Here is a 26,041-nt window from a genome sequence, read left to right on the forward strand (position 1 = left end):
CTTTCTCTGCATTCTAATTCAAAGAATCTTCAGAGACCAGGGGAAATTTCCACTTGCCTAGAGCCACTGCTCACTGGTAAGGAATAAACAGACTCAATTTGAGAGAGAAAGTGGCAATGAAACTGCATTTTCACTAAATCTTTTGCAGTCTTCCTCTCATTTCCACCTCCACCATCTTTCCATACATCAACTGAGAAAACGGTCTAAACTCTCCTAAAAACAGAAAATCATAGATGGCCACATGGCTTCAGTTCATTCAAATTAGGGTTCTATCTCTTGCTCTGTTCCTCTCCCGGGAGGCCATGGACACAAAATTGATATTACTGCTGAGGAGCTATGTATTGTGTGATCATCAAGCCCCATTTGCTGCTAATGGTTAACACAACCTTTCATTCATGATGCCTGTAAAATTCCCATTGTAACCAGTTTCCAACTTATGTCTTATACCCTGCATTAAGTTTCTTTCTTTCTCTGACTTTCCCCTTAGAAACATCTACCACTGTTTAGCTTTCATCTCTGCCCAACTTCCTATTGTCACATCTCCTTATTTTTACAGATGGAAAAGCCACCAAAATGAGTAGCCCAAAGCCTGGAGATACCAACAGTGCTACTCAACAGTGTCTCTTGAAGAAAGCTACTTTCACTCTTTATCTGCAGGTCTTGCTACTAACGTTTTTATATCATCTCAACAAACACTTATAGAGGACCTATGATGGGTTCTGTGCTAGGTGCTGCAAATGCAGAAATGTACATGTTTTCTGCCTTTGAAGAACTTTCAGTCAAGTGGAGGAACACAGTCATAATTTTTCCCTAAAATTTAATTTGTCCCATCTCGTGCATTCTTGCATTTAACCAATAATTGAGGGTCTACCAAGTGCCAAACACTGAGTTAGGCATTCGTGGTACTGAGGTCAACAAAACAGACATGGCCCCTTCATGGAGCTTTCTTTACAAACTCAGGATCTACATTTGCAGTGGTCAATGTTTGACCAAGGAGTGCAATGACTACAAAGGGTTGTGGGTGGTGCAGGTTAAATGCTCAAACTGGCATGGCAATTTTCCCACTTTGTGAACAAGAGATGGTCCCTATTTCCTTAGGAAAGCATTCTGGACCAAAACTTCCTGTTTGGCTGGAAGTGAGTCAAGTATCCAGCCAGCCCTAATTTTCATCTACTTTTCCAAACAGTCAGTGGTCTCAGGGAAGCCTGAGTTCTTGCTTCAACTAGTTTCTCAAGTCAGATGACTGTCTGATGCTTCACCCAAAGTCATCCCTGACCCTAGGTCAATTGTCACAATCTACAAAGTAGTACAGGAAGAAGAAAATTTTTAAAACACCAGAAACGTGCTTCCCAGACAGAGTAATCATAGCTATTCCACCTTGTGACAGGATGGAAGTGCAGCTAAAAATAACCTAAAATTTATTTGACCAAAGTCCGCCTTCCCTATTAGGAAAGAACCATTCTGTCACTTCTGCTTGATTATGAGGGAGGAAAACAAACAAGCAAGTGGAACGTGAAACTTCAAAAGAGATAGAGAGAGAGTCTGGATTGTTTGAAATGTCTCCAGAGCCTCTGCACACCCATGTGTGCCTGCTTGGGTGGGGAAGGAGCAGGGAGGGGAGCTGGTTTGGGCAGGGGCTGTGTGTTTTTTTGTAGTATCCCTGGATTTAGGTATCTGTTTGCACATGTGTGTCTATGGAGTGCCTGAGATAGCACATGGGCTGTTTGTACTCTGTACAAATGTATTTTCTTGTGTGCATGTACATTTGTCTGAATGTATTTGTGGATGTTGGCACATGAGTGAGTGTGTCTATGTGTGTGTTCAAAGAGTACCTTCAGTTGCTTTCTTATAGAAATCCTAAGCCATCACTAATTCCAAGAAACAGAGAGAGCTACATATCCCTGGTGAATCTGGTTATCCCCAATGGCCTATGAACTGTCTGAATATAGAGGTCTCTAGAGCCCCTTAATGTAGAGTTGGGCTTCTAAGGAATATTTATTGAATGACCAACTGGCAACAGCTGTAACGTATGCCTGCATCTGAAGCTGTGGCATTAATAGTCAACAGGTTGAGAGGGGGCAATCTAGACATGCACACTTTCCTGTTGCCCCTAAGAGAGACCTATCTTACATCATACATCAAACATGTCCCTTACTGAGCTCTCCCTATGTGTCAAGCGCTCTATTTAGTGCCAGGGAAGTCAGGTAGACTTGGTATTTGCGCTTAAGGAGTTCACAGAGTCTACTGTATCTCTGTATCCTTCTCTTTATTCCACACTCGAAAGACAAAGTTCAGGCCTCCACCTCCCCCCTTCCTGGCCTCACAACCACTCATGACTCCTCCCCTGAGTACTAGCCTGCTTCTCTAACTGAATTCCATACCTTGCCTGACTGAAGGATGAGCCATGTAAAATCAACATGCCTAAACCAACTCTCAGCCTCCAATCTTTCCCCCTTGTAGTCCATCCTGTACAGACTGCCAGATCAACCATTCTCAAGCAACACTTGTACCTTTTTACTGCCCTACTAAAATGCACTCAATGGTTCTGCATTACCTACAGGACAAACTCTATCATATCTTAACAAAACCATTTGTATTTACCAAACAGGTCTAAAGAAGCCTTGGCTCCTGATAAATAGTAGTCCCACTGAAGATAGAGATACAGAAAAAAACCTAAATAGTGAACATGGACATTTCATATTTTTTGAACATATTTTTTCTGATTTTGAGATCTTTATTTTCAACACAAAGTCACTTATGCAACAAAAATTTATTGAGCATCTAATAACTTCCAGGCATACTGAGGAGATAATAGCTTCCTTGTTTCCCTATGTGATAATTATTCAATCAAATATCTGATACTAAGTAGGTATTGATCAAGCAGTCCATTAGGGTGGGGTCTCCTGCCTCAACTCTCCACTGCATTATTTGCCTTAGCAGCAAGGGAGAATGGTAGGACGAGGGCAAGTCCCTGTAGATGGCTCATGAGTCATCCCCTTGCTAGCTCTGCTGTACCCTGACCTATTCCTTAAATCTGCTTGAAGCTCTCCTCCTGCTCACATCTGTAGAAGGACCAGTTTCCAAAAGTAGTTTTGACTCGTCTCCAAACACTTTGCATTACCCTGGTCAGTCCATGTCCCCAGTGAATAGGGCTTGTTTGCAAGGAATGGACTGCCTGGATGACACCAGTGGCTGCTTGGCTGAGAGTCCCCACCACAATGCTCTCCTCGTACAACCTATTTGTGCTAATATGTATGTGGTGCTGGCAAAATGTGAAGGGAGAGTTCAGGGAAAGTTTAATTGAGGATAAGAAGCCAAGTTGAATTTTGAAAGATGTGCTGTGGAAAGAAGGGAAGGGTACTCCTGATGGGAGTATATGCTTTACATGAGAGTAGGTAGGGAGAGCAGAGCAAAAGATGGATTGTCTAAATATAGGATGGTGAGGGTAGAGAATTCATATGAGACAAGACTTCTCCTTAGAACATAGCTACAAGGCCCTGCTGTACGAAAAGCTCAATTTTTACTTTGATCTGTTCCATCATCTTTCACTTTGACCTTTGCAGGAACTGTACTTACCATGTCAGTGTCTGACACAGGGCCAAAACTGGTCACATAGATGTCAGTCTTCACTTCAGTCACTGCATCTGGGCCAAAGAAAGTAGAAAAGCAGAATATCATGAAACCCTGTTGCCTTAGCTCAGAGAGAGTCCAGTGCAGTACTTCAAATGACAGCCAACTTGCTACTTCTGAGAAAGGATACTTGGCACAGTCATAGGAAAACTCCAAAAAAAAACCTCTCACCTGAACTATTTCTTCATGGATAACATGCTAGGTACAGGTACAAAGTCCATCAACTTTAGGTATCATTGAGAATAACAGCAGAATGCCAAATCTCCAAAGCTTACAGAGTCCTTAGAGATCTCTAACATTCGCAAGTTCTGGGCTCTCACACTAGGATTACCATTACCTGTGGTAGGTACAAATGTTCCAGTATCCAGATCTCTTCCAATTCCAGGAACATAGGTTGTTTGCACACCCACTCCCCTACCCGCTTATAGTAGGAAGGGGTCATGTGACTGGTTTTGGTTGTAAGAGGAAGTAATATGTGTCCTTCCCTGGCTGGAACAATTAATGTCCAATGCAAGACCCTTCCTGCCATGGTCATCATGCAAACATATGTTGATGTGGAGCCACCATAAGATTAGAACAGCCTGGAATGATGAGCCAACACATGAAGGACAACTGTCCTGGAGAGTTGCCTGGATCTACAATAGACTGCATGAATGAGAAATAAACTTTTCTTGGGCTAAGTGACTGAGATTTGGAGATGACTGATATCATCTGATATACTCTCTTTGCAATTATTTTCCTTTATTATAACTGTTTATTTGTCTGCCTTCCCAATAACCCAAGAACTCCTTAAGGGCAGTGCCTCTGTTTTGTTATCTCTGTATCCTCATTACATAGAAAATGAGCCTGTTACTCAGATGGTGCTCACTGAAAACTTTTGGCATGAATGGATGAATCTCATCACATATTTGCCAAGTTGGAAAATGATACCAGATAAGTGAAGTTATTCCACTGCTGTTTCTTTTTTCCTGCTTCTGTCATCTCCGTTTACTCACTGCAGCCAAGACTAGCCCACCCACTCCAGCATACCTCAACCAGAGCACAGGGGAACCTACTCCAGCCTAGCAAAGACCATTCCAGCCTACAAAATACCTCGTCATTACAGTAAACTCAAACAAGTCCCACTCCAACTCAGCATATCTGACCCCTAAAGCCCACACAAGATTTGCTGTATATATATAATGAGGCTGGTTACTGCAGTCTATGGCAATATTTCTTTTCTCTCATGAAGAGGTAGGGAACACACCTACTCAATCTGTAGCATATTCACTATATTCATCCAGTCCTGAGTTCTGGCCCAAATGCACTTTAGATGTTGTTGAAGTCCCTCTTTCCAGAACCATACTTTAGGCTTAATGCACTGTTCCCCTACTCAGGCACTGAGTATACTCAAGATCAGTACATATATCCACAAACATTCCATTTTCAGAAGAGTCTATGAGTATCATTTAATAATAATCAACACTATAGTCAATTCACCAAAACACACAATTTACTCCCAAGCTTAATCAGAAAATGTCTTTGAAACTAGTGCTGTGTTTTAAATAGTTGGGCTCTCAGCTAGAGCACAGGCTTCCCTTGGAGCCATTTCTGTGCTTGAAGGAAAAGAGACAACACTTCAGAACCCAAGACACACACCCTAACGACTTGTCCTTTCAGATACACTGCCAGGTTCATTGACTCGGGAAGCATTGGTGTATCCTGAAGTACATGAAACAAAATTAATTAATTAATGGGAGAGACCATAATTACATTTGAATCCAATATTATAGGCAGGATATAGACACAGAACAACTTTCTAAACCAATATAATTGTAAAATTGTAAGACAGTTATGCAGACTAAAAACAGGACCCAGACTACAGGAAAAAAAGGAGAAGAGAGATAGTGGTGGCAAAGTCAAATGGCAAGAGACTGTTCTAGTTCCAAGAGGAGAGTGGACTCACCGGACATAGAAAGGGAAGTGGCTATAACAGAGTCTTAGGTTGGGATGGAAAGGCTTGGGCTCTGGATCTCTGCCCCTGATTTGCTAAATGCCTATTGATCGCTAAGAAGGAAACTGTGGGGGTGAGGCTGGCTTCCCAATGAATTAGGGCTCAGCCAGGCTTAGAACTTTCTCTGGCTTTGCAGGAGGGAAAGAGAGTTGGGAAGTTTGGCCTAGTAGACTAGATGCTAAATTCCTTCTTCCTCTATTTCTGTCTGATTTGGAAAGAATTTGGCAGATAAGAGAATTTGGGGAAGTGGTGTGAAATTGAAGGGGAGGGAGAGTAAAGAAGGGGAAAGAAAAGGAGAGAGGTAATTAGAAGAGGATTAAAGGAAAAATCAGGAAAGAAAGGATGAATGGGAAGAAGTAAGACAAAGAGAATAGAGGGAAAGAAAGGGATTAAGAAGAGTAAATAAAACTAACTAAACAGAAAACTAGAAAGCAAGAGATAGCAGGAGCTGAGAGTGAAAGAGACAGAGAAAGCAAGAGAGAGAAAAATGCCAAGAGAAAAAGAGAGGTAATGCTCTTTTCACCAGAGGAGCTAGAAATCTCTCATGTAGTGGGATGCGGAGACAGGGATGGTGATTTGTATCATGGCAGCACAAGTTGGGGAGGGCTCTCAATTTATGTTACCATCCTTAGATCTTTGGCACTCTACCCTAAGGCCAGGCAAACACGGGGATGTTTGTCATTTCTCTAGTGTTCCATACAGGGACCACCAAGCTCTCATGGCTAAATCGCATTTTCTGACTAGGAAATCCAGCTGCCTTGAAGCAGGGTAGGTGACAGCACACAGAGAAGTACCCTGCAGAAGTATGGACAGTGGTTAAAAGCTTGACTAACGGTTTGAATTTAGGTTCTGCCATTTACTCTTTGTGTGCCTTTTATCACTTAACTCCTCTGTGCCTGTTTCTTCATCTGGAAAATTGGGATAATGATAGCACCTACCTTAGAATTGCTCTGAGGATTTAAGGAGATGGTATTTAGACCAGTAGTTAGAACAGATCCAGTGTTTGATATGTATTAGCTGCTGCTGCTGCTTCATATTATTCTAGAGGCACAATGATATGAGTCACCCATAAGGCCAGGTGGACAGAACTCACCCAGAAGTCTAAGGTCCTGGATCCCACATATAGAAAATAGTATCTGCCCACCACTCCAGTTCCTCTGTGTGAAGGAATGACCAGGAGTTTGCTATTTCATTTAACTAAATGAAAAGAACAGTGAATTAGACTAAAACTGGTAAGAGGCACAATTCATAGTCTAGCCACTGTTCACAGACTTGTAAGTAGAGACAAACGTGAATTAATGGGGAGGTAAAAGGGCTTTTTTCTCCCTGTTTAAGTGATTGTTTTCAGATACTCTTTGGCTCTTTCTTTATTTGCTTTGGGGATCCAATTTCCTTCCAATGTTACCCTCTGAAACCAAAAGTGAATAGAATTATCTTTTCCTTTTGCGAATTTACTGTGGTATTGGAAGTGCTTGAAAACTCCCATATTTATATGAGCACACATGCTATTAGCCCTCAGTGGGACTCTCATTGGTAGGGAACTCACTAACTAGTCCCTATGTCATTTCTGCCTGCTTTTGATCTGAAAAAGTAAAGATAAGCCAATCAGCAAGTAATCACTGTGTTTATTTATATTGAATATGTTGCTCACAACAAACTGTATCTTCTAGTTTGACTTCAAATAGATCCCCAAGAAACCTTGAATTTTCTCCTTTGAGCAGAAACCAGAGTAGCTTCCCCAACCCCAACATCTCCACCCCAGCATACACATAAACATTGGTCTTAGTACTGCCCTTTAGACCCACACAACAAAGTCTGCTTCTTGTCCTTTTGAGATTTAAAGACCTTCAGACATTGAAAGAAAGTGATCATGGTACCCCTAAGTCTGCTCTTCTTGTTCTTTTCCACACTAAATAGCCTGATTCCTTTGACTGTGTCTTCCCTCTTTTGACATGATTTTAAGCACCCTACTATCCCCCATTCACTTTCCCCTGGCTCAAGTCTGATTTTTTACTGACACTCTGAAATATGTTATGTGGTGAAAGTTTGTCACAATTCCATCAGAGACAAGATCATAAGATGAATGATACGAATAAATCCAGCTATACCCTTTATCTCATTATAGGCCACGATGGACTCTTCAATCCTTCCCAATGACAGTCTTCCTAAGAACACTGAGGCTTTGAGGATTGGGACTTTGACTAAAAAACAATCCCTGACTTTTCTACTTTCTTACTTCCACATCACTGGGAATTTTGGAGAATAAGTGCTTATTGTTGTACGTGTTTTCCATCTTGAAGAGAAACTGGGCTGCTGGAAATGAGCTCCCATGTGAGTAGCTGTCTGGGTCTGCTAGCTACATGGACTTAGGGAGTGGGCTACAGTGACTTATGGATGAGCTTTCACAGATCTGAGAGCTGGAGCGTTCTGTTCTCATGTTAATGGCCTTTCCATTTGTCTTTGACAATCCTTGGGGACTGAGATACAGTAAGTACTCAGTGACCCACCCCTCCAATAGCATTAATCACAGATAAGCTCTCCAGAGGAATCACAAACAGGTGGCTTAGGGAAGCAGAAATTACACAAGTCTGTGTCAGAGGTCCTGAGCCCTAATTTAAGCTCTGCAATCCACTCACATCCCCCTGTTCAGGCTGTTTGGGCAAAACTCACAACTTTCATTTGGTGGGCTAGAGGTCTAGCACCATGTTTATGCTGCTCCATCTAGTGTCTGGTACCTGGAATGTACAGCAAATCTTTAATAGCCAGGTGCATACAACATAGGTTTATAACACAACACCAGGATGAACTACCACAAGATTTAAGTGACCACAATCACCACCAACTTGGCCACTGTGGGTTCTCATTAACGCCACTATTGTTCTACTATTGCTAGAATCTCGACCATCAGAAAGGTAGTATAGAACAAAGTTCACTGCCTGTTTCCCAAAATTCTCAGGAATTTCAGTCATAATGAGGCCCCAAAATTTACTTTTCAGTCCCAAGCCAGCTATAGTTGGTGGGCAGTAGACACCATTCAGATAACTCCACTCCACTCACTGGTTCCACAAAAAACACTGATTCCTGTACCATCACCCTCAGCATTTTATCTTTCTCATCATTATCCCATCCCTTAATCTGTCATTTAACACTTAAATTGTAGAGCACCAACACATATTTCAAGTGTCAATTCAAATGGTTCCATTTGTCTTTCACTCCTTCTAGACGTTTCCCTCCTCCAACCTTTCCCTTTACGCTTTCCTTACACCTATTATTTATTACCTAACGCAATACTTATCCAGAATGTAGTGGAAAAAACATTGAATCTGATTTCGGAAGACCTTGGTACATACAAGCTTAAGCAGTGCTATTGACAAGCTTTATGATCTTAAAGCTTTTTAAAAGCCTTAAGACTTTTATCTCCCCAAGCCTCAGTTTCCTTATCTAGCATATGAAGAGTTTCAGAACAAAGACCTCTAAAGTCCATTTCAGAAAAATATTCTATGAATCTTTGGTTTCCTAGTTTCTGAGTCCAGAGTAGATCAAAAGCACCAAATTAGAACTGAAGATATTGGTCCAGTGGCCAAAACAAGAAATAAGCACTAATGTAGAAAAGAAGGCAGTAGAAAAAATAATAATGTCCAGGCTTTGGTCCATGGGAAGAAAAAACTCAAATGGCATTTTTTACTTTTCTCAAGAAATATTGCTGTGCTCAGTGCTTCCAATGACATTAACATACATCTATAGAAGCACCTTCCTAGAATATTTTTGCCCTCAGACCTTTCCAGTGACATCTCCTCTTTGTGATGGGGACCAAAGGCAATATTTGGATTAGTAGCTCCAGAGAAAGAGGGCAGATGTGAGGAACTAGCCACCCATACAGAAAGAAATGTCAGTAACATGTATAGAAGAAATAAAAAACCAGAGAGCAGCCTCTTCAGCGGCTCATAGCCCTTTGCTGCAAATAGAGTCCACTCCCAAGAGCTAGTAGGATTTTCCTGAGGGCAAGATTGTAACAAAATTAGAAAGGGAAGTTGAGACAGTACTCAAATAATGACCAAGAAATAAGTTGGAGTCTTGCTACACAACGTCTTCTCCACTCTAGAGGCACATTCTTGAGCCAGAACAAGCTGAAGGCCAGGGGAAAAGCAATAGAATCTTTAAAACAGTTGAAATATTCTAAAATGTTATAAGGACACTCTGGTATTTTCCAAGAGCCCACTGATTCTTAGCTTAAACATAAAATGAATAAGTGGAAAAACCATTGGTATAGGAATCTGGAGACTTGGGTTAGTCCTGGCACTATCTCAAGTTCACCATATCTTAGTTTCCTTAGCTGTAAAAAAGAGAGTTGATTTTGTTATGATTCCAATATTAAAAATATTATGGTTTCCAAGGCCATAATAGATTAGAAGAAGCTATCAGAGACACATATGCTGTCATCCTTAAGAAGCGTTTGGGACTTCCAGATAAGATGGCACGGGTAACTTCACATCTCAATATAATCCCTCTGCTCCGAACACACAATAATGAGAGAGAAAATGCCAAATATATAACAAAAAATAGAGTTTTTTCAAATAAAATATCAAAATATGGAACAGAAACAAAACAAAGGTGTAAGCAATGTTGAAGCCAGAATTCCGTGTCTGAAAATAAGAAGTAGAGTAAAAGAGACTAAAGTATTTCCATGTACAAAGGAGGAGACTGGAAGCAGGCTGAGTACTTGCGGATCAGAGCTCGGCCTCTTCTTGTAAAAAGCCTAGAAAAAGTGAAGCTGAACTGATGCCTAGGGTACGACTCTGTTTGAAGCTGCAGGCTTGGGTTGGGATGATATGATGTACAAAGACATAGTCTTGGAATTAGAAATTAAGCCAAGTGGCTTGTTGGACCAGGAATGTATCAGCAATACCACAATGGAGAAGAAACTTCAAAATACTATTGGTCCAGTTGGAAAAAGAGATCAGAGTAGAAGCAAACCACAAAACCACTAGACAGTAAGAAAAAGAGGGTGAAAAATTAAATTTAAAAAAAAACGAAACTGCTTTCTGCACAGTAGAGTAAGTGCTTTCCAGCCTTTCTCTCCCACTGATTATAAATAAAATCTCTAGAGGAAATACAAAAGCAACCATCTAAGAACTCTGAAGAGTAAAAAATAGGTGGATTATGGATGGGAGTCAAAACATGGAGAAGCAACCCACAAGGAAATAAGTTTCCTAGGTTTTTTTTCTTCTTTTCTCTTGCAATTCTGCCTCAAAGGCAAAGCTGCATAGTAGGGAAGTAGCACAAGCAGCCAAATCTCTAATTAAAAACCTATCTCTCTTGCCAGAGAATCAGGGAACAGGGCCTCTGCAGGCCAGGGAGTGTGGGGTATCCAAATCCCCACAGACGGTTAAAGAAGAGGATCCACTAATGCTGTATATGAACCCCTACAAATCATAGGCTTACCCTTGAGCACATGCATAGGAAAGCCCCAAGACAGCATGTCAAAGGCTTTGAGAAGTACACTATACTTTAAATTTCAGAGTAAACCTGAGTAACACAAGTATACAAAAGACCCAAAGCAGCATACCAAAGATTTTGATAATTGAACTATGAACTAATATGTAAAGCATGGCCCAAGTCTTAGACTATCCCCTAAGTGATACATGTGTGAGATAAACCAAATGCAGCATAGCAAAGACTTTGAAAACTGAAAGAGATAGGCATCATGGCCCATAGAAAGCAAGGCAGATCTCGTGGACTGAATTTAACCAAGTTGATTGTCTGCTAGAACAAACAAACAAATAAAATCAACATTGTCTAGAGTACTATAAAAGGGCCCAGACTCTACATAACATAATATTCAAAATGTCCAGATACAATCCAGCATTATTTGACTTAGAAAGAACCAGGAAAGTATTACCAATTCTCAAGGGAAAAGACAATTAATAAATGTCAACTGTAAGATGATTCAAATGTTGGAAATACCAGTCAAAGATTTTAAAGCAACTATTTATAACTATGTTCCAGGATGTAACTAAAAACACATTTAAAAGAAATAGAAAAATAAAAGTTCTCAGCAGAGAAATTAGAAAATATAAAAACAACCAATTTAAAATTTTAGAAATGAAAAATGCAACAACCAAATAAAAAATTTACTGGATGGTCTCACTAGCAGAATAGAGATGGCAAATAAAACAGTCAGTGAACTTTAAGAGAGATTGATAGAAATTATTCAATGTGTGTAGTTCTTCCCCTGGCCTGTTAGCACAGGGTTCTGTCCCATCCACTAGAGCACTGATTTAATCCAGCTCAGTCAGGGCAGGCCGCCTGCCCTAGGGAGAGGACCCACCCAACAACAAGCCCTCAGGCAACTTGTGGGCCCACATAGGCAGGATGTGTGGGAACTCTGCAGCATGGTGAGTGTGTCCACTTTAGTGGGCAGGGCGTGCACATGGTACAGGACTGTGTTGAATGGGTGTGTGGGCCTGCAGGCAGTGGGGCTTGTCAGCTGCAACAGACTTGTGCTTCTGAAACAGTCACATAGGGGATCAGCCCCACCTTCAAAAGCCCGAAACAACTGTGAGCTGCCGCATGTGGGGCCAGCCCCACCCAGCTGTAATCCTGAGAGAGCTGACAACAGCCTTGCAGGCCAGAGGCCCACAGCAATTGTAAGCCCCTGAGCCTAGCAACCAGTCATGCTGGGGACCTACTCACTTAACAGAAAAACTGCAGTAGGAATGTGCCATTAGAGCTTGCACCCAACTGTGCTGGGGCTCCCTCAACCTGATAAAGTGACTGAAGGGACCGTAGCAGCCACATGCAGCTGAGCAATAGAACCAGCCAGCCAGGGGTCTGTCTAGCCTTCCCGTGCACCTGCAGCAAGAGCAACCCTGACACAACAGAAGAACACACATAGCACACACAGGGGACACTGCTGGAACATTTGGAACTGGTGACGACAGAGAAGCACACTGCTGGCCCTCATATGGCATCTCTTACCTAAGGCCACTTCTCCAAGTTGGAGAAACATAGCTGATCTACCTAATACATAGATATAAGCACAGAGAAAGAGGCAAAATGAAGAGACAAAGGAATATGTTCCAAATAATAGAACAGGACAAATCCCCAGAAAAGAACTAAATGAAACAGAGATAAACAATAGAGTACAAACTAATAGTCATAAGGATGCTCACTGATCTTGGGAAACGAATGGATATATACAGTGAGAACTTCAACAAAGAATTGGAAAATATAAAAAAGAGCCAATCATAAATGAATAATACAATAATGGAAATGAAAAATTCATTGAGGGAATCAATGGCAGAGTAGATGATACAGGAGAATGGATCAGCAAGCTGGATGAAAGACAAGAGGAAATCACCCAAGCTGAACAGATAAAAGAAAAAAAGAATTAAAAAGAATGAGAACAGTCTAAGGGAAGTCCGGGACAATATCAAGTGCACTAACATTTATACTCTAGGTGTCCCAGAAGGAGAAGGGAGAGACAAAGGGGAAGGGAATCTATTTGAAGAAATAATAGCTGAAAAGTTTCCCAACCTAAGGAAGGAAACAGACATCCAGGTACAGGAAGCAAAAGAGAGTGCAAAACAAGATGAACCCAAAAATGCCCACACCAAGACACATTATAATTAAAATGTCAAGAATTAAAGATAAAGAGAGAATCCTAAAAGCTGGTGAGAGAAAGGCAACAAGCTACATACAAAGGAAACCCCATAAGGCTATCAACTGACTTCTCAGCAGAACTCTACAGGCATGATACATTTAAAGTGCAGAAAGGAAAAAACCTACAGCCAAGAATACTCTACCCAGCAAGGTTATCATTCAGGATGGAAGGAGGGATAAAGAGTTTTCCTGGGGGCCAGCCCCATGGCCAAGTGGTTAAGTTCATGCACTCCGCTGCTGGCGGCCCAGTGTTTCATTGGTTCGAATCCTGGGCATGGACATGGCACTGCTCATCAAGCCACGCTGAGGCAGCATCCCACATACCACAACTCGAAGGACCCACAATGAAGAATATACGACTATGTACCCAGGGGCTTTGGGGAGAAAAAGGAAAAGAGTAAATTTTTTTTTTTTTTTAATAAAAGAGTTTTCCAGACAAGAAAAAACTAAAGGAGTTTATCACCAATAAACCAGCCTTACAAGAAATGCAAAAGGGACTTATTAAAATGGAAAGAAAAAGACCACAAATAGGAATAAGAAGATTATTTTAAAAAATAAAATAAAATCACTGGCAAAGGCAAATATGTAGTAAAGGGAGCAGATCAACCAGTTATGAGGCTAATATGAAGGTCAAAAGACAAAAGCACTTTAATTATCTATTTCCATGATAAGAGGGTAATGGATACAAATGCATACAAAAAGAACTTAGATATGATATCAAAACCAGAAAATGTTGGAGGAGGGGAGTAAAAGAGTAGAGCTTTTAGCAAGAGGTCAAACTAAAGAGACAATCATTTAATATAGATTGTTATATATGTAGATTATATATGAACCTCATGGTAATCACAAACCAAAAGCCTATTAATAAATATACAAGCTATTAAGAGAAAGGAATACAAACATAATACTAAAGAAATCCATCAAACCATAAGGGAAGAGGGCAAGGGAAGAAGAAAGTAACACAGAAGAACTACTAAAACACCCAGAAAAAGAGTAACAAAATGGCAATAAGTACATACTTATCAATAGCTACTTTAAATGTCAATGGACTAACTGCTCCAATCCAAAGACATAGGGTGGCTGATTGGATAAAAAAAAAAAAAATAAGACACACATATATGCTGCAAACAAGAGACACACTTCAGACCTAAAGACACTCACAAACTCAAAGTGCAAGGATGGAAAAAGATACTCCATGCAAATGGCTAAGAAAAGAAAGCTGGGGTAGCAATACTTATATCAAACAGAATAGACTTTAAAACAAAAACTGTAACAAGAGACAAAGAAGAGCACTACATAATGATAAAGCGAACAATCCACCAAGAGGCTATAACACTGGTAAATATCTATGTACCGAACGTAGGAACACCTAAATATACAAAGCAATTATTAACAGACATAAAAGGAGAAATAGATACAATAATAGTAGGGGACTCGAACACTCCACTTACACCAACGGATAGATCATCAAAACAGAAGATCAGTAAGGAAATATTAGCCTTAAATGACACATTAGACCAGATGGACTTAGTAGATATATACAGAACATTCCATTCAAAAACTGCAAAATACACATTCTTTTCAAAAGCACATGGAACATTCTCCAGGATAGATCACATATTAGGCCACAAAACAAGTCTCAATACATTTAAGAAGACTGAAATTATACCAAGCATCTTTTCTGACCACAAGGGTATGAAACTAGAAATCAACTACAAGAAGAAAATTGGAAAAGCCACAAATATGTCAAGATTAAACACAATGCTACTGAACAACTATTGGGTCAATGAAGAAATCAAAGAAGAAATCAAAAAATACCTGGAGACTAAGGAAAAGGAAAATATGACATGCCAAAATTTATGGGATACAGCAAAAGTGATTCTAAGAGGAAAGTTTATAGCAATACAGGCCTACCACAACAAACAAGAAAAATCTCAAATAAACAATCTAACAGCACGCCTAAAGGAACTGGAAAAAGAAGAACAAACAAAGCCCCAAATCAGTAGAAGGAAGGAAATATTAAAAATCAGAGCAGAAATAAATGAAATAGGGACTAGAAAATCAACAGGAAAAACATCAATGAAACCAAGAGCTCGTTCTCTGAAAAGATAAACAAAATTGACAAACCTTTAGCTAGAATCACCACGAAAAGAAGAGAAGGCTCAAATAAGTAAAATCAGAAATGAAAGAGGAGAAATTACAAGGGACACCTCAGAAATACAAAAGATTATAAGAGAATACTACAAAAAGCTATACACCAACAAATTGGATAATCTAGAAGAAATGGATCAATTCTTAGAATCACACAACCTTTAAAAACTGAGTCAAGAAGAAATAGAGAAGTTAAATAGACCATCACCAGTAAGGAGATCGAAACAGTAATCAAAAACATCCCAAAAAATAAAAGTCCAGGACCAGATAGCTTCCCTGGTGAATTCTACTAAACATTCAAAGAAGATTTAATATCTATCCTACTCAAACTCTTCCAAAAATTGCAGAGGAAGGATGCTTCCCAACTCATTCTACAAAGCCAACATTACCCTGATACCAAAACTAGACAAGGAGAACACAGAAGGAAAAATCACAGGCCAATATCACTGATGAACATTGATGAAAAAATCCTCAACAAAATACTAGCAAATCAAATGCAACAATAAAATAGCTAGGAATAAACTTAACCAAAGAGGTAAAAGATCAGTACACTGAAAACTATAAAACATTTTCGAGGAAATTGAAGAAGACACAAAGAAATGGAAAGAGAATCCATGATCTTGGATTGGAAGAATAAACATCGTTAAAATTTCCATACTTCCTAAAGCAATCTACAGATTCAATGCAATACCTATCAAAGTCCCAGCAACATTTTTCACAGGATTAGAACAAACATATAAAATTTATATGGAACAACAAAAGACCCCAAATAGCCAAAGCAATACTGAGAAAAAAAGAACAAGGCTGGAGGTATCATACTTCCTGATTTCAGAATATACTACAAAGCTATAGTAACCAAAACAGCATGGTACTGGCACAGAAACAGACCCACAGATCAATGGAACAGAACCAAGAGCCCAGAAATAAACCTACACATCTATAGACAGTTAATTTTCCCCAAGGGAGCCAAGAACATACAATGGAGAAATGAAAGTCTCTTCAATAAATGGTGTTTGGAAAACCAGACGGCCACATGCAAAAGAATGACAGTACACAATTATCTTATACCAAACACAAAAATTAACTCAAAATGAATTAAAGACTTGAATGGAAGACCTGAAACCATGAAACTTCTAGAAGATTCCATAGGCAGTACACTCTTCGACATCGGTCTTAGCAGCATATTTTCACATACCATGTCTGACTGGGAAAGGGAAACAATAGAAAAAATAAACAAATGGGACTACATCAAACTAAAAAGTTTCTGCACAGCAAAGGAAATTATAAACAAAACAAAAATACAACCTAACAATTGGGATAAGATATTTTCAAGCCATATATCTGATAAGGGGTTAATATCCAAAATATACAAACAACTCATACATCTCAACAACAGAAAAACTAACAACACAATTAAAAAATGGGAAAAAGATCTGAACAGACATATCTCCAAAGAAGATACACAGGTGGCCAATAGGCACACAAAAAGATGTTCAACATCACAAACTATCAGGGAAATGCAAATCAAAACTACAATGAGATATCATCTCACTCCCGCCAGAACGACTATAATTGTCAAGACAGGAAATAAGAAGTGTTGGAGAGGATGTGGAGAAAAGAGAATTCTCATACACTGCTGGTGGAAATGCAAACTGGTGCAGCCACTCTGGGAAACAATACAGAGACTCCTCAAAAAATTAAGAATAGAGCTACCATATGATTCAGCTATTCCACTGCTGGGTATTTATCCAAAGAACATGAAAATATGAATGCATAAAGATACATGCACCCCTATGTTCACTGCAGCATTATTCACAATAGCCAAGCCTTGGAAGCAATTAAGGTGCCCATGAAGGGATGAATGGATAAAGAAGGTATGGTATATATACACAATGGAATACTACTCAGCCATAAGAAATGATGAAATTGGGCCGTTTGTGATGACATGGATGGACCTTGACAGTATTATGCTAAGTGAAATAACTCAGAGGGGGAAAGTCAAATACCATATGATCTCACTCATAAGTAGAAGATAAAAACAATTACAAACAAACACATAGAAAAAGAGACTGGATTGGTGCTTACCAGTGGGGAAGAGGGGAGGCAGGAGAGCGAAAGGGGTGATTAGGTGCATGTGTGTGGTGATGGATTGTAATTAGTCTTTGGGTGGTGAACATGATGTAATCTACACAGAAATCAAAATATAATGATGTACACCTGAAATTTATATAATGTTATAAACCAATGTTACCACAATAAAAAAAAAACCCTTTCCACAAACAAAACAAAGGCTCAAATGGTTTCAACTATGAATTCTTTTAAACTTTTAGGGAATATATAACACGAATTTTACATGAATTTTTTGAGAGAATAGATACAGAGGGAAAAGTTCCCAGCTATTTTTATGAAGTCAGAATAAACTCAGTACCAAAACTGAATGAGGACATTATAAACAACGGAAAATAATAGACCAATGTCTGTCATTTAAAAAGATGCAAAAATCCAAACCAAAATATTAGCAAATTAAGTACAGTGCTAAATAAAAAAAAATAACCCATCACAATCAAGCAGAGTTTACTCCAGGAAGGAAAGGGTGGTTTATCATTCATATTTTAATTAATTTATGGGATCAATTTAACTCACAATAGCAACAGAAAAATGGAAAAAATCAGATGATGATCTTGATAGATGTAGAAATAAGCATTTGATAAAATGCAGGATATATTCATGATAACACTTCTCAGCAAACTAGGAACAGAAAAGAATTTCTTCAATCATATGAAGAATATCTAAAATGTAAACCTACAGCAAAATCCATTATTAATAGTGACATATCAAAAGTTTTTCCTCTGAAATTAGGAATAAGACCAGGAAGCCTGCTATTACCTCTCCTGTTCTACTTTAATTGAAGATGATATGAATACACATGTAGAAAATCTAAAAAAAATGACAAACTATTAAAATTAATAAGCCAATACAAAAATGTCTCTGGATAGAAGGGCAAATATAAAACCAATCATATTTCTACACAGCAGTAACAAAATTTTAAAAATAGCATAAAAATCAGATCTCAAGGCATTGATCAATCAAAAATATGCAAGATCTCTAAAGCAAAAATGCAAAAATGTTTTTGAGAGAAATTAAAAGAGAACAAAATTAATGGACAAATATATGATGTTCACTATTTAGAAGATTCAGTATTACAAAAATTTAAAAAATTCCCCAAGTTAACCTAGAGATTCAATGCAAGGCCAATCCCAGATTTTATTAGAAAATGATAAGCTTATTCTAAAGGTTATCTAGAAATGAAAAGGGGCAGGAATAGAAAAGGCAATCTTTAAGAAGAACAAAGCTGGAGGACTTATATTACCAGATATCATAAATATATAGCAATTGAGATACAAGTTGCATTTATCATGAGAATGCAGGTTGGTTTAAACATCTGAAAAATCAACCAATGTAATTCACCATATTAACAAACTAAAAAAGAAAAGCCATGTGGGCTGGCCCCATGGTCGAGTGGTCAAGCTAGTGCTCTCAGCTTCAACAGCCCAGGGTTTCACCGGTTCAGATTCTGGGCACAGACGTGGCACCACTCATTAGGCCATGCTGAGGTGGTGTCCCACATGCCACAACTAGAAGGATCCACAACTAAAATATACAACTATGTACTTGGGGGATTTGGGGAGAAAAAGCAGGAAAAAAAAAGACTGGCAACAGTTGTTAGATCAGGTGCCAATCTTTAAAAAATATATATATATAATCAACTCAATAGACACAGTAAGAGCATTTGAAAAATTTGAACATTCATTCCTGTTAAAAATTTCCAACAAACTAGGAGTAAAAGAGAACTTCCTGAACTCGATAAAGCACATCTAAGAAAAACTTACACATAACATTACACTAGACTGGAAGCTTTCTCATCAAGAGCAAGAATAAGACCATGGTGTCTGCTTTCACTCTTTCTATTTAGCATTATATGTGAGGTCTAGTCAGATGCCAAGAAAAAAAAGGCATCCAAGAAAAAAAATGCACAGGAAGAATTAAAACTGACTTTCTTCTCATACTACATAATCATCTATGTATATAATCTTATGAAATATAAAAAAAAATACTAGAAATTCCACTTCTGGCATGAAAGTATGACGAGCTCTGAAGACTTGCTCCTCTGTGAAACTGGTTAAATTTATTTTAATAACAATAATTTAAAGTTTCTGGAAATGGTCCTTAGGACATCTAACAAAAGAAAGAAACTATTTATTTAAGAAAATCTAAAACTCAGCAAGGAAATCAAAAGTCAGAATATTTAAAACAAGACCTGTTCCTATTCTACCCCTTGCCAGCTCAGTGAGGCAAAAACTCCACTCCAGACTGGTGTAGCTAAGAAAGAACACAGGGCTCTCTCTTTACCCAGCTCCTAGGTGGAGGTCTATCTTCCTGGCAAGGGCAGGATGCCTGTATTTCTCATTCTAAAGCAAGCTACCTATTGCTGAGGCTAAATTCTGGGCAAGTTTGGCTGAGAGGTGGGAGATCCCTTCTTCCTTCCTGCCCCCACTCATGGCATTGACACTCCAACTTGGGCATGGCACTGCTGAGAGTACCGGGACCTCAAAGATCCTTGATCTGGCTCATGGGGCAGTGGTCTATGCTGGAAAGTGCAAGCCGAGGAGACCCAGGGCTGCTGCCAACACCCCTCCACCAAGCACTCAGCAACTAAGGTGGGGTTGTCCCTCAGAAAAAAGTGTGCTACTGTTCTCACCCCTAGAACCAGAGCCATGACTCAGAGATTTTGCCCTATTGATTCTTACTCTTACATTTATTATTTCTATTATTATTTTTAACTCTTTTTTTTTCTAGTTTCTTAAGGTGAAGACTTGGGCACTGATTTGAGGTTAATCATTTCTAACATAACCATTTAGTTTTATAAGTTTTCCTCAGAATATGGTCTATCTTGGTAAATGTTGTAGGCACACTTGAAAAGAATATGTATTCTGCTATTGTTGGTTAGAATGTTCTATAAATGCCGAATTTTGGGGAGCAAAATGGCGGGGTGAGCTGACCCGGGACTCTCTCCCCTCCAAAGTACAACAAAGAACTGAAAAAAAATAAAAACCTAAATTTCAGCTAATGAACCTAATGCCAGGACTCAGAGACCTACAGTATCAAAAGACAGAAGATGGAGCCCCTACTGCCCGCCTCGGAGGAGCTGGAACGGGGTAAGAGAGAACATCGCTCCCTCCCCTAGAAACCGGGATCGACCTGCGGGTCCGGGAAGGAGCGGGGGAGGGGCCGCCCAACCAGGGGATCCTCTGGGACTCCCGCCGCTGCCGCCAGTACAGTGGAAACCCGCTGACGGGGGAAAGCTTTCGTGCGTGGCGACCCCATAAACGCAGGGCGGGAGACCAGAGAACAGAACTGATTGAATCCAGATCAGTGCGTGAGAGAAACTGCCCCCGACCCCACCCAGGCAAAGCGCACTGGGTGCCGCCATCTTGCCCGAAGGTGGAGAGCTCAGAACACACGGCTCTCGACCCCCATCTAGTGGCGACAGGCGGTAACTGCAACCGAATTCTACCACCATGCAAAAGAACCGCTCCTCTACCATCCAGCAATTTATAAAAGCCCCAGACCAGAAGGAAAACAATAAAAACACAGAATTAAGTCCTGAGGACTTGGAATTAGGTGAACTAAGTGATAATGAATTCAGAGCAGCTATAATCAAAAAATTCAATGAGGTAGAGAGAAAGATAGAGAAACAAGCCGAGTTCTGGAGTTACTTCACAAAAGAGATTGAAATCATAAAGAAGAATCAAACAGAATTACTTGAGATGAAAAACACAATGGACCAGATAAAACAGAATATGGATTCCCTGAATGCCTGGGTAGACTCCATAGAAGAGCAAATTAGCACAATCGAAGATAGACAGGCTGAATGGCTCCAGACAGAGGAAGAAAGAGAGCTAAGGATTAAAAGGAATGAGGAAAGTATTAGAGAGATAGCAGATTCAATGAGGAGAAAGAATTTAAGGATCATAGGAATTCCTGAGAACGTAGAAAAGGAAAATGGAACAGAAAGTGTGCTTAATGAAATTATAGAAGAGAACTTCCCAAATCTAGGGATTGAGGGAGAAATGTGTGTAGAGGAAGCTTTCAGATCTCCTAGATTTGTCAATGTAAAAAGACCTACTGCAAGGCATATAGTAGTACAAATGGCAAAAAGGAATGACAAAGAAAGAATACTCAGGGCTGCATGACAAAAGAGAATTACTTACAAAGGAGCCCCTATCAGACTTTCAGCGGATTTCTCTGCAGAAACCTTACAAGCTAGGAGAGAATGGAGTGACATATTCAAAGCTTTAAAAGATAAAAATCTTCAGCCAAGAATACTCTATCCAGCAAGAATATCCTTCAGATATGAGGGAGAAATTAAATCTTTTCCAGACAAACAAAAGTTAAGGGAATTTGTAACCAAAAGTCCTCCACTACAAGAAATCCTCAAGAAGGCTCTCATACCTGAAAAAAGAAAAAAGGGAGAAAGGGGTCACAAAACACAGAGTAGGGAGACAGATAAATAGAACCAGAATAGGATAGCAAATATTCAACTATAGCATTAGGATAAAGGTAAGGAAACTACCAAAGCAAAGATGATCTTATCACTCTAACTACAAACTCATAACATGAGTTGGAACAAGAAGTGAAAATAGTAATTTAGGAGGGGAAGAGCAAAGGGACTAAATTAGTCTAGGCCAAGTAAGTAAGAGACCACCAGAGAATAGACTATATTATACATGAGCTTCTAAATACAAACTTCAGGGTAGACACTAAACTAAACAACAGAACAGAGACACAAAACATAAATAAGCAAAAATCTAAGAAACCCAGCATAAGAAATTGCAGTATCAAATGGGTAGGATAAAGCACACAGGAAGAGAAAAGCAGGAAAGCCAGATAATGAGCAACAGATTGACAGCTTTAAGTCCACATGCATCAATAATCACTCTCAATGTAAATGGATTGAACTCTCCAATAAAAAGACACAGAGTGGCAAAATGGATTAAAGAACAAGATCCAACAATATGTTGCCTCCAGGAAACACACCTCAGCCCCAAGGACAAACACAGGCTCAGAGTGAAGGGGTAGAGGACAATACTTCAAGCTAATAGCAAGGAAAAAAAAGCAGGTGTTGCAATTCTTATATCAGACAAAGTGGATTTCAAAATAAGACAGGTAAAGAGAGACACAGAGGGACAATATATAATGATCAAAGGGACACTTCATCAAGAAGAAATAACGCTTATAAATATCTATGCACCCAACACAGGAGCACCAAGGTTCATAAAGCAACTATTAACAGACCTAAAGGAAGATGTTAAAAACAACACAATAATAGTAGGGGACCTCAACACCCCACTCACATCAATGGACAGATCATCCAGACAGAAAATCAACAAAGAAATAGTGGAGCTAAACGAAAAACTACAACAATTGGACTTAATAGACATATATAGATCACTTCATCCTAAAAAAGCAGAATACACATTCTTCTCAAGTGCACATGGAACATTCTCAAGGATAGACCATATGTTGGGAAACAAGGCAAGCCTATACAAATTTTAAAAAATTGAAATAATAACAAGCATCTTCTCTGATCATAATGCTATAAGGCTAGAAATTAATTACAAGAAAAAAGCTGAGAAAGGCACAAAGATGTGGAAACTAAACAATACACTACTGAACAAGCAATGGATCATTGAAGAAATTAGAGAAGAAATCAAAAAATACCTGGAAACTAATGAAAATAACATGCCATACCAACTCACATGGGATACAGCAAAAGCTGTATTAAGAGGAAAATTCATCGCAATACAGGCACATCTTAACAAACAAGAAAAATCCCAAATAAGCAATCTTAAACTACACCTAACTGAACTAGAGAAAGAAGAACAAATAAAGCCCAAAGTCAGCAGAAGGAGAGAAATAATAAAATCAGAGCAGAAATAAATACTATTGAAATGAAAAAGGTGGTAGAAAGGATCAATGAAACAAAGAGCTGGTTCTTTGAGAAGATAAATAAAATTGACAAACCCCTAGGCAGACTTACAAAGAAAAAAAGGGAGAAAGCTCAAATAAACAAAATCAGAAATGAAAGAGGAGAAATAACAACAGACTCTGCAGAAATACAACGGATTATAAGAGAATACTATGAAAAACTCTATGCTAACAGAATGGATAACCTAGATGAAATGGCTAAATTCTTGGACTCCTACAATCTCCCAAAGCTCACCCAAGAAGAAGCAGACAATTTGAACAGACCAATCACAAGGAAAGAGATTGAAACAGCAATCAAAAACATCGCAAAGAATAAAACCCCAGGACCAGATGGCTTCCCTGGGGAATTCTACCAAACTTTCAGAGAGGATTTAATACCTATCCTTTTCAAGCTATTCCAAAAAATTAGGGAGGATGAAACACTTCCTAACACATTCTATGAGGCCAACATCACGCTGATACCAAAGCCAGACAAGGATGCCACGAAAAAAGAGAACTAGAGGCCAATATCACTGATGAACATAGATGCAAAAATTCTAAACAAAATTTTGGCCACCAGAATTCAGCAATTCATCAAAAGGATCATACATCATGATCAAGTGGGATTCATACCAGGGACACAGGGATGGTTCAACATCCGCAAATCAATCAATGTGATACACCACATCAACAAACTGAGGAATAAAAACCACATGATCATCTCAATAGATGCAGAGGAAGCATTTGACAAGATCCAACAGCCATTTATGATAAAAACTGTGAACAAAATGGGCATAGAAGGAAACTACCTCAACATAATAAAGGCCATATATGACAAACCCATAGCCAACATCATACTCAATGGGCAAAAGCTGAATGCAATCACCCTGAAAACAGGAACAAGACAAGGATACCCTCTATCACCACTCTTATTTAACATAGTACTGGAGGTCCTGGCCAGAGCAATCAGGCAAGAAAAAGGAATAAAAGGAATCCAAATAGGGAGGGAAGAAGTGAAACTCTTGCTGTTTGCAGACAACATGATCTTATATATAGAAAACCCCAAAGAATCCATTGGAAAACTCTTAGAAGTAATCAACAACTACAGCAAAGTTGCAGGGTATAAAATCAATTTGCATAAATCAGTAGCATTTCTATATTCTAACAAGGAACTAACAGAAAAAGAACTCAAGAACACAATACCATTCACAATTCCAACAAAAAGAATAAAATACCTCGGGGTAAATTTAAGTATGGAAGTGAAGGACCTATATAATGAAAATTACAAGGCCTTTCTGAGAGAATTGGATGACGACATAAGGAGATGGAAAGACATTCCATGTACATGGATTGGAAGAATAAACATAGTTAAAATGTCCGTTCTACCTAAAGCAATCTACAGATTCAACACTATCCCAATCAGAATCCCAATGACATTCTTTACAGAATTAGAACAAAGAATCCTAAAATTTATATGGGGCAACAAAAGACCCCGAATTGCTAAAGCAATCATGAGAAAAAAGAACAAAACGGGAGGCATCACAATCCCTGACTTCAAAACATACTACAAAGCTACAGTAATCAAAACAGCATGGTACTGGTACAAAAACAGATGCACAGATCAATGGAACAGAATTGAAAGCCCAGAAATAAAACCACACATCTATGGACAGCTTATCTTCGACAAAGGAGCTGAGTGCATACAATGGAGAAAAGAAAGTCTTTTCAACAAATGGTGCTGGGAAAACTGGAAAGCCATATGTAAAAGAATGAAAATTGACCATTCTTTTTCACCATTCACCAAAATAAACTCAAAATGGATCAAAGACCTAAAGGTGAGACATGAAACCATAAGGCTTCTAGAAGAAAACATAGGCAGTACACTCTTTGACATCAATATTAAAAGGATCTTTTCAGACACCATGTCTTCTCAGAGAAGGGAAACAATAGAAAGAATAAACAAATGGGACTTCATCAGACTAAAGAGCTTCTTCAAGGCAAATGAAAACAGGATTGAAAGAAAAAAACAACCCACTAACTGGGAAAAAATATTTGCAAGTCATATATCTGACAAAGGCTTAATATCCATAATATATAAAGAACTCTCACAACTCAACAACAAAAAAATCAAACAACCTGATCAAAAAATGGGCTGGAGACATGAACAAGAATTTCTCCAAAGAAGATATACGGATGGCCAATAGGCACATGAAAAGATGCTCATCATCACTGATCATCAGGGAAATGCAAATCAAAACTACACTAAGATATCACCTTACACCCATTAGAATGACAAAAATATCTAAATCTAATAGTAACAAATGTTGGAGAGGTTGTGGAGAGAATGGAACCCTCATACACTGCTGGTGGGAATGCAAACTAGTGCAGCCACTATGGAAAACAGTATGGAGATTCCTCAAAAAATTAAAAATAGAACTACCATATGATCCAGCCATTCCACTACTGGGTATCTATCCAAAGAGCTTGAAGTCAGCAATTCCAAAAGTCCTGTGCACCCCAATGTTCATTGCAGCATTATTTACAATAGCCAAGACACGGAAGCAACCTAAGTGCCCA

At 39.0% G+C, this 26,041-nt stretch overlaps 1 protein-coding gene across 2 annotated transcripts in view; it reads right to left on the minus strand.

Annotated features, from left to right (window-relative positions):
• The window catches only part of GABRA3 (gamma-aminobutyric acid type A receptor subunit alpha3), a 219,990-nt gene that overhangs the window by 95,027 nt on the left and 98,922 nt on the right, over nt 1-26,041 (minus strand). For both annotated transcript variants that reach the window (XM_070604459.1, XM_070604460.1), the window contains exon 4: nt 3,577-3,644. In XM_070604459.1, coding sequence (XP_070460560.1) covers nt 3,577-3,644 — 68 coding nt within the window. The remainder of the gene's footprint in view (nt 1-3,576; nt 3,645-26,041) is intronic.

The sequence above is a fragment of the Equus przewalskii genome, chromosome X (genome assembly GCF_037783145.1).
Source record: "Equus przewalskii isolate Varuska chromosome X, EquPr2, whole genome shotgun sequence".
In the NCBI taxonomy this organism is placed as follows: Eukaryota; Metazoa; Chordata; class Mammalia; order Perissodactyla; family Equidae; genus Equus; species Equus przewalskii.